Source organism: Peromyscus leucopus, chromosome 16_21, assembly GCF_004664715.2.
Source record: "Peromyscus leucopus breed LL Stock chromosome 16_21, UCI_PerLeu_2.1, whole genome shotgun sequence".
In the NCBI taxonomy this organism is placed as follows: Eukaryota; Metazoa; Chordata; class Mammalia; order Rodentia; family Cricetidae; genus Peromyscus; species Peromyscus leucopus.
In genome coordinates this window covers 19,887,846-19,898,148 of record NC_051084.1, presented here as the reverse complement: position 1 = coordinate 19,898,148, position 10,303 = coordinate 19,887,846, and the positions used below count along the sequence as shown (strand labels likewise).

At 44.9% G+C, this 10,303-nt stretch overlaps 1 protein-coding gene across 1 annotated transcript in view; it reads left to right on the top strand.

Moving 5' to 3' along the window:
* Nucleotides 1-2,908, top strand: part of LOC114696455 (sodium/glucose cotransporter 1-like) — a 52,783-nt gene extending 49,875 nt beyond the window's left edge. The window contains exon 15 of the mRNA XM_037199941.1: nucleotides 1,733-2,908. Within this exon, the coding sequence (XP_037055836.1) occupies nucleotides 1,733-2,058 (326 nt within the window). The 3' untranslated portion in view covers nucleotides 2,059-2,908. The remainder of the gene's footprint in view (nucleotides 1-1,732) is intronic.
* Nucleotides 2,909-10,303: the final 7,395 nt, after the last annotated feature.

Genomic DNA, 10,303 nt, shown 5'->3' with positions numbered 1-10,303 from the left:
ATAAGCTGGAGTAAACGCTTTCCTCCCCCAAGTTTCTTCTTCTTCTTCTTCTTCTTCTTCTTCTTCTTCTTCTTCTTCTTCTTCTTCTTCTTCTTCTTCTTCTTCTTCTTTTTTCTTCTTCTCCTCCTCCTCCTCCTCCTCCTTCTTCTTCGTTTTTTTTGGACAGGGTTTCTCCATGTAGTTTTGGTGCCTTTCCTGGATCTCGCTCTGTAGACCAGGCTGGCCTCGAACTCACAGAGATCCGCCTGCCTCTGCCTCCCCAGTGCTGGGATTAAAGTCGTGCGCCGCCACCGCCGCCGCCGCCGCCACCACCACCACCACCACCACCCAGCCTCCCCCAAGTTTCTATTGGTTAGTATTTTATCATAGCAACAGAGAAAGCAAATTAGAATAAACCCCATTTTTAGAACTAGAGAAAGACGGCACTCAGCAGTCAGGGAACCAGCCAGAGATCCAGCCGGGATGCACACTGCCTCAAAATGTGCACACTCACACTCAGCCCCTGAGATAGTGGACGCTCGCCATCCAGCCTCACCTGTTAGGTACCTTGGGCTGTGGTTGAATCTCTGGTTAGTTGACTTTTCCACACGTCTCCAGCGCCTCTCCCTGCAGCCTGTATGCTCCTGGACACTGTATGATGGAGTAACGCCGTGGGCGTTTAAGAGCAGACGCCACAGCATGGCTGGTGATCAGGACTCTCTGCCACCATATGAGATAACCATGTCACTGACTGGTCCTCCCTGGCTACAAGTGTCCTTCACCTTGTAATGGAGGCCACTCTATCTCTGGCTGATAGTTCCACCATCCCTGAGGCTTCTCCAGCCTCAGCTGCAGGGACAGGAGGCAAAAGACATGGGCGACTCGGAGACTGTTCCATGGATGAAACATCAGATGTCACAGCACAACTTCTGCGATCCAGCTCTGACTGAAATGGAGCTGCCCCATCTCCGGGAGTGGCTGGGAGGTCACATTTCTAGGCAGATGGTGGGCCCACAGTAGTGGGATACAGCTTAACATGGTGCTGATCCTGGTCAGCACAGGCTCAGAGGGGCCAGCCTGCACTATCAGTACAGCTGGGGTCATAATGTACAGCTCCGGTTAGGAGTCCTAGAGAAAGGAATGGCAGCCTTCTGGAGTTACTGGGCTCCCCTTCTGGACGGCGGTAGGATGTTTCTCCTGGGGCCCAGGTATCTGCAGATGCTCTGCTGGCCAAGCAGAGGAGTAGAGCTTCTTCCTGGAGAAGCCATGCCCCAGGTGTTATTGAAGAAAACAATGTGTGTCCAGGACTCACAGGGTTTCTGCTGTCCTCCAAAGCATAATGACCTCATGGGGTGCGGGGTTGCGGGGGTGGGGGGGAGGTGCACACAGAGGAGCGGCTACCACTTGCCCTAGACCTGTAGCAGTAGAGAGTGGCAGCGTATGTATCACGGGGAGTGTATGTATCATGGGGAGTTACATTTCTGTAACCCTTACTGGGGCTGCCCAATCAAGAGGATCTGGGCACAGCGCTGAGCTTTCAGCCCCCCACCCCCAGCACTTCCTCGGCCCCTTTCTCACCCTCTGTTTGTTTTAGTTGTTTCCCCCCCGAGAACTTTCCCTGGATAGGCTGACCGTGGGCTTTCATGTAAGAGGCCCAGGAAACTTCATTCTGCTGAGACGGACCTCCCTTCCAAGTCCTACCTCCTGGATTAAAGCCTGCTTGTCCCCTGACCTTCTGCTCCCTCTCTTCCAGGCATGTTTGGGGAGGCCTCCACCTGCTTCTGGAAGCTCTGGGACTTGTTTTGTGGCCTCGACTCGCGGTCGGGCTCCGAGATTGGCCCCGGGAATAGCACCGAGGAGAAGATAAAGGCCATCTGGGAGCAGATGGAGTCCAGTGACACGTCCGCAGGCTTAGAGGCTCTGGCCAGGCGAATGGCTGCCAGAAAGGGGGACGAACACAAAGAGAGGATGAAGGACTGGAGTGACGTACCGGAGAGCCCCTTCTGGAAGAGGGTCGTGAATGTCATCGGGGCCCTTTTGTTTGCACTGCTGATTGCTGCTCACGTCTTCTACGCTTGATGACTCAGGAGTTGCCGCCTTTCCCCAGACCGGCCTCATCATGCAGGGATCAAGTGTTTCCTTTAGAGAGACCCAACGGTATGGGGTCAAAGACCACACCAACGAAAACACTCCCCCAGCGTATGCCTCAGGCACTAGCAGCTGCGGTGCATGCACGGACCAGAGACAGAGGACGGATGTCCCCGTGTTGACGCACTATGCCAGAGAGGACATCTGTTCCTCCCAGAGGCGAGTCCTTTTCTCCAAAATACTGCGCTGTCTAAAGCACTGGATTTCCTTTTAAACTTAATGTTGACTTTTTAATCTCTGATATTTTGGGGTTTTAACACACACACACACACACACACACACACACACACACACACTTTGCTTGTGGCAAACTCTCAGCACCTCTTTCCTCTCCCCACTCAGTATCACTTTACAGTCCACTCATCTTGAAGGCATGGCCCTGCTGAAATGACGCCAGGGGTGTGTGTCCAGCCCCACCCTTGCCCGTGGGCATTCGACCACAGGTGTTGGGCCAGTGCTGATGGCCCCTCAGACCAGGGAGCAACAGCTGCCTCCTTTAGCTGGTCAAGGGCTGCTCTAAAAGAACTTGTCTCATACCGTTTACCACCAATTGGCTTCTGCTGCGCTGAGCTCTAGAGGGCAGGGGGAGGGCACACTCCTTCCCTATGAGCTCTTCCTAGCCACACCCCAAGTCTGGCAGTAAAAGAGGGGACCTATGGGTAAGATTATTTTTAACCAACAGGTCCAGACACTTCTAGGCTATGTCGCTATGGGAATTTCCTCTACCTCTCTTTCCTCTTCCTTCCTATTGGACCATAATAAATCTGTGTCTTTAGCCAAACTTTCAGGTGTCTTGAAGTGACCTTGGGGAGGCCCACTCAGAACTTTGAAAATAACACTCTGAAGGTATACGCACGCACCCCATCCCCGATTCCTTAATTCTTTAGCTGACAGTTCTGAGTGCGAGTTATGCTCCCCAATATGTTGTGTCCTGTTAAAAATGGGCATGGGGTCCCAAGAAAATGGCCACACAATCTGAAGTATTTCCACAAGGCAAAAGTTCTATTTCTGTGCAAGGCTGCACAGATGTACTTCAGCCAGAAGGCCATCGAGCAGGGGTCCTGTGCTACACTCTGAGTGGTCAGAACCTGGCCTCGCATTCGTTATGTGACTCACTAATTCAAAACAGCAGAGCTGATCAGCAAAGTGCAACTTTTGAGAGTACGATTCACCATCGAGCACATGCTTTGATTAAAAAAAAAAAAATGGAAACTCAGGGAGGGATTTTTGCTGGCTGGTGTCTTTACAAACTTCTTTGAAGAGAGATCTTCCTTTGTCTACATTTAATCCATTGGTAGAAAAGATAGTACATTTCATTACCATTTCCCATAATGCCCCCTTTATAACATAATTCAATTGTTTTTTAAAATTTACTTTGTATTTTAAGAAACATCTCTTCAGGGGCTGGAGAGACGGCTTAGCATTTAAAATCACTGACTGCTCTTCCAGAGGACCTGGGTTCAATTCCCAGCACCCACATGGCAGCTCACAACTGTCTGTAACTTCAGGATATGCCAGAACACCCTCAGACATACATGCAGGCAAAACACCAATACACATAAAATAAAAATAAGCAAATTTAAAAAAAAGATTGGCAAAGAATCAAAAAAAAAGGAAACATCTCTTCATTTATTAGTTCCCTGAGAATTTCATGATATATTTTGAGCTAACTATGATATATACACCAACCCCCCCCCCCATCCTCTAACTCCTTCTAGATTCACTGCAGTTTCCCTACCCACACAACTTTGTATCCTCATTTCAGCTTTTAAAACCATCAAGTCCAATATGTACTGCTTATATAGTCTTGGATGTGGGTGGTCAACTCACCAGGAGACCTAACTGTAAACATTGCATCTCAGATGGAAGGGATCCTGGCAGTCGGGAGCCAAGGAATAACACAAAGTCACCGTAAGCCTAGCAGCTTACAGCCCTGGTCCAGGGACAGGTTTCCCCAGTGCAATAACTCTTTCCCAGTGAAGTTGTTACAGAGCTGCTCAGGTCCCCCCTGGAGTGTAACAACTCTGTCCAGCTAGGGGAAGGAAGGCTTACCCAGCCAAAGGGTTACGATTCTACTGGCGTTTCTCTCTGGCTGCCGAGAAAAGTTGTTACCTCTCTGCTCTGCCCCATTCCTGTGAAAGGTCTCATCCAAACCTCATTCAAGGGATTTATTTGGAGGGAAAAATCCAGGAGGGTGGCTGCCTCTTCCAGGGTGGAAAAAGGCAGCTCCCAACTGAACGGGTACAGGACTTATATAGGGCTTCTTAGGGGCGGAGGTTTTCCAGGGTGAAGATTTTCAGGGTAGGAATCGGTCAGATTTCTTTTCTTTTCTTTTCTTTTCTTTTCTTTTCTTTTCTTTTCTTTTCTTTTCTTTTCTTTTCTTTTCCTTTCTTTTCTTTTCTTTTCTTTTCTTTTCTTTTTTCTTTTCTTCCCTTTTCTTCTTCTTCTTCTTCTTCTTCTTCTTCTTCTTCTTCTTCTTCTTCTTCTTCTTCTTCTTCTTCTTCTTCTTCTTTTGGTTTTTCAAGACAGGGTTTCTCTGTGTAGCTTTGTGCCTTTCCTGGATCTCGCTCTGTAGACCAGGCTGGTCTCAAACTCACAAAGATCCGCCTGCCTCTGCCTCCTGAGTGCTGGGATTAAAGGCATGTGCCATCACTGCCCGGGCCATTGGTCAGATTTCAATCCCTGAGACTGGACAAGCTCAGAGATTGGCTGGATTTCGTGCTCAGGGATTGGTTGTTTTATATGTTTGTTGTTGAGTTGATGGGGCAAAGTGTGTTTCTTTGGCTCTGGTTTCAGGACCCAAGTGTGTTTCTTGGCCCTGGTGTCAGGGACAGCCTATGTTTCTTTGGCTGGTCTGTTTACCCTACAATAACCCTAAAGAAAACAGACTCTTCTTCTCCCAGAAACCATTAGTTGCCGATAGCTCCTCAGCTAGGGGTGGGATTCTGTACCCATTTCCTCCTTCCATGCTAGGATTTTGTCTGGCTTGAGGTTATACAGGTCTTGTACATATTGGCACAACCTCCATGATTACATGTGTTCAACTGTCCTGAAAATAATATTTTGTGCTAGTTATCACTGCCTCTGGCTCTTAGAATTTTTCCACTCCCTCTTCTACAATGATTCCTGAGCCTTGGAAGGAGAGGGTATGATGTAGATTCCCACTTAGAGTGAGGCATCCTGTAGGGTCTTATTCTCTGCACCTCAAACAGCTGGTCTCTATGTTAATCATCATCATCTATTGAAAAAAAAAAAAACTTCTTTGATGAGGGTTAAGAGATGCAATCAATGAGTGTTTACCATTCTAGAAGTATTGGAATCTGGAAAAATGGAGCCTAAAAATGAGGCAGACTAAAGTCTCATGCAATAGCCAACTTTATTCAGAGCATTGGACAATGTATCCTCTGAGTGTTAAGAGGGATCACATGAGTAAAGCGTACAATCACAAGGACAAGCCGCATGTGACAAAAACATGTTTTTCCATAGAGGCTTATAAACAAGTAACAATAGCCAGTTGTAATAAATAATCTAAAGTAAACTCACTCTTATCTGCTACACCTGGGAGGGGCAAGAAAACACATTCCAAGAATAATTCTTTGTTTTTGAAGAAACTGAGGCCATAAGACTCATGTCTTGTTTTCTTAGAATTTCCTCACAAGCACTCCGAATTCTCATACTACTTCATTCTCCAACATATGGGTATAGTTGGCAAATCATTAGGAGTCAGTTGAATAGTATGTCCATTTAGCAGCATAATAATGGCAGGTTCTCCCTTATGGCCAATGTCCTTCCTATCCATAGTTTCTTAGCCTGATAATGATGCCAGGTATGGGTTTCATCTTGTAAAGCAGGACTTAACTCAGAAAATGGCTGGTTATGCCCATGATGTTTGTGACACGATGGCACCAGTGTCAGATCAGTCAGTATGGTAGCTCTTAGGGTTCACAGATGGGTAGGACTGATGATTACTTTTTTCCTCTTCTACCTGGCATGGCACCTTAGAGCACCATGAAAGCTAGCCAGTAGGGATGAAGTTTCCAGACCAGCACAAGGTGATTTCTCCATGTTCTCTGACTCAAGTGTGGTATCTTTAGCCAAAAGAGGTACCTGGCCATGGTGTTTAGTCTGAATATTGTTACCCCATTATAGGGTAACTCCATTTAAACTGCATACACACACACACACACACACACACACACACACACACACACACACACACATATACATACATACACACATATATATATATATATTTTAGGAAGAGTCTATAGTAGTAGGTTTCCATGTGACTTTTTCTAAAGGTCTTTAGTTATTGTTACCTCTCTCCATATTCCCTCTTCTACAGCTTCATTCCTTTTTCTCAAATTCACTTAACATTGTTCAAGTTTCCTGTCCTGAGGTCCATATCAGTAATATATTATGATAAAATGTAGGAATTTTACCAGTTACAGAGTTCAGTCAACTGCATTCATGACTCCTAGAATGACGATAGCAAGGAGTCATTACTTTTTCCCATTTTCCAAAATATCATTTAATGAGATTAGAATAAAGGTCATTCATTCCTGAATTTTTGTTTTCATTTTTATATTTATTTTTGCTTTTTTTCAAGACAGAGTTTCTCTGTGTAATGTTGGTGCCTGTCCTGGATCTCACTCTGTAGACCAGGCTGGCCTCAAACTCACAGAGATCTGCCTGGCTCTGCCTCCCAAGTGCTGGGATTAAAGGCATGCGCCACCACCGATGAGCCATTCCTGAATTTTTATCTAACTCACTGGATGAAGTAGTAACTAAAGAGCTCTTGTAATAGCTCTACCGAAAACTTCCTTTTATTGAGAATGAAAGTGCAACACAGTGAAAGTCTATTAAACATGATACAAACATCTCTATTTTCTGCTAGTGATGCATGATCCTAATTAGTCTTAACAATAAAAACCTGAAGTCACCAATTTTCAGTAAGGCTCATTAAGGAAGGGAATGGCTCAGTTGCCTTTAGCCTACTGGCTATGGGTGGGTTAGGACTTCTGTTGGTCTTTTATGTGTCGAACACACAGATTGCAAGCCCAGCACCACTTTGAGATCTTTGGCAGCAGTTAACTCTGCAGCTCACACACGATTGAGCCTGTATGATAATGAGTATTCAGAGACAGGTGATACATGGGGGATGCTCACCAACCTAAGACTGAGTGCCTGTGTGGCCAGGCAGGCATTTCCATGACGGGTAAGGTGACCTGCTGACATCCCACGCAACCTAAGTCAGACGCTCACTTTTTAGTAAAAGGGGGACCTGTAGGGCCCTGGCCCCCATTTTGGGTAACTGTTGCCTTGCTTGCTGACCTTGACCCTATGCTAATTCCCTGCCGGGTTCCACCCTCCTGAATGCTTAAGGGAAGTTCCTTGTCTGTGTATCCTGCATAATGGTCTTTAACAACTTAGATGCAAGATTGTAAAACATCTGTAGCGAACTTCTGCCCTCCAGGGTTCTCCCATTGTGCTGTAAGCCTGTATTTAAGACCTCCTCCCTCCTTCAATAAATGGCATTCCATATAAAAAATACAAACAAAACAAAACAAAACAAAAAAACCCTGGAGTCAAATATTAGGGTGAAAGCTGAAAGATCAGAGAAGCAGAGAAGCAGCCACTAGAGACTTCTTACCTCTACAAATCCTCAGACTGAATGGGTGGCTGAGAACCTGTCTCTACCTACCTTACATTCCTGTCTCAACCTCCCTAGTGCTGGGCTCTGTTTCTCTTTTAGACTGGTTCAATCTCTTGTAGCCTAGAGTGGCCTTGAACTCCTGATCTTCCTGCTTCCTCCTCCCAAGTGCTGGTATTAAAGGTGTGTGCCACTACTGCCTGGCCTCTATGGTTAACTAGTGGCTAGCTCTGCCCTCTGATCTCCAGGTAAGCTTTATTTGCCAGAATGCAAACAAAATATCACACAACATGCTAGCATCATATCAAGTGCAGTTTTGTTCTCCAAAGTTTATTTGGCTAGTAGCACTCAGATGTATAGATACTCCTTAAGGGTAGCCCTGGATTATTTTATATTCTGGTTCATTGTTATCCACCAGAATATAGTTGATGTCAATCCTTCAGCTGTTTGATTCATAGCCTTAAATTCATCTGAAACTCTCTTGGAAACTCCTGTAAGGTCATTGTAGGCATCACAAGACCAAGCCATTGACCCCTTCCTTAGCCCTTGAATTAGTTTTGCTAAGAGGAGGAGAATTGAAGACCTGGGTTAAGGATGTGGCAAACTGAGCCAGTACACAGGTCCTGGGTTAATTATGTGTGTAGGCTTGTGTGAAACTTCCCTTGTCTATAGATCTACCACATGCCAGCTCAAAAGACATATTGAGTGCAGAGTAATTACTATTTGTCTAATTTTCAAAGTGTTTGGTTTAAGGTTTTGTGATGGTTAAAGTTATGTTCTAAGTTTAAATTACTGTGCTTAAGAGATCAATAAAACAAAAATGCCTCTAATCTATAAGCCCCTCTTGTCCAAGGACAAATAACTTCCTGGATTTCTGGGGGCTGTTTATGTAAGACAACAAGCCAAATGTTTTCACTTCTGTAAACAAGGTTGGTTGCCCCAACTGCATGTGATGTGCTTGATCACACGTAGACAGGAGGTTTGTAGGTTTTGCCTTTATAAGCCCTGACTAATGTAATTTAGCAACATACTTTGGGAATCCCAGGTTTGGACCTCACTAATATTTAATGAAACTTGCTTCAAATTTGGCTCAAAAATTGTGGTAGTGGTCTTATTTGTGCCTGGTGGGATTAATATTTTTGGAGGCCCCAGAGAGATCAGACCACCTACCCAAATTCTAAAGCCTGACCTTTACTCTGGGACTCCAGGGCTGAAGGGCCATCTCAGAAGGTGTGCACCTTGAAATGTTCCAAGGCTCCAAGGCATGATTAATATTTTGTGGACTATCAGAGTGACTTGCCATGCTGAGAAAAGCAGCAGGGATCTACAGAGGCCTCCCCTGTGTAAGTCACAGTAGTTTTCTGTGACATCTGGTTCTGCTGGGATCCTGATCTGGGATGAAGAGGGGTGCAATGGGACCCAGTACTCTCCCATCCAGGGCAAAAAGCAAGACATCTAATTGCCCATGGAGGTTCTTGGTCTGGTTTTGAGTCTCGTTTGTCTTGTCTTCAGTGTCATTTTTACTGTCCCCATCTCTTGTACTTCCTGTGTTCTGTGTTTATGGGTTTTGTTTTTTGCTGTGTCACTGCCAGATGCCTGCCACTACTACCACTGCTTGCCGAGGCTGCTTCAATGGCCAGGGCTCAGAATTTTCTACCTTTGAGCTTTTTGATCACTGGATCCAGTTTAGCAGGGATTCAAATGTCTTCCAGGTGTGAATGATATTAAAGTTGTTGTATGCTGTTCTGTTATACTGTGTGTATATTTCTACTCTTGTTTAAGGTGTTATGTTTGTACAGCTCATTTAACATTGTAATGGATAATTATAACATAGATTAATAATTAGTCATCTATGATAATCATACTCATAGCCATGTTAGTTAAGTCTTCTAGGTATACATAGATATATTTCAGATAGATAGGTAATCTTCAAATACTTCAAAGGCCTACAGAATATGGCATTTAAAATATTTTAAAAATTTAGACTTTCTGGACAGTGAGACATGTATTTACTTCAGAGAGGAGAATGGGCATCGGAGACACTCCATATGGAGTTTATCTTCACCTTGGCAAAAATAGCCATTTGGGCAAGAAACTGTTCTTGCCTGGACTACTTGATCGACTGGACATGCAAGACCCATAAAAAGGTGACCACTGAACTTTGCTTGACAAAATGGTCCTTCAGGTTCCTGCTTCGCAGAGCAAACTGCCAGACATTCTACGGGACACTAAAAAAAGTGACTGAGAGACTCTAGGCCTGTGGGCTGAAGACAGATGCCCCAACTTTACAAGAGAATTTTGGATGACTGTCCACGCTGCCAGCTGTCTCTGTCTACCCTGCAAGACTCCCGAAAAGTTGCTTGCATCCTTCTCCCATTTTTCAGGTAATAGTATATCCTTCTGAGGTCTTTGATGTAGTTAAAGCTAGATAGTTACAATTTTCCTTAGTTATGATAAAAGATAAGTTAGATATAAAACCTTAGACTCACAAATATAAGATAGATATGATATCTAATTTTTCCA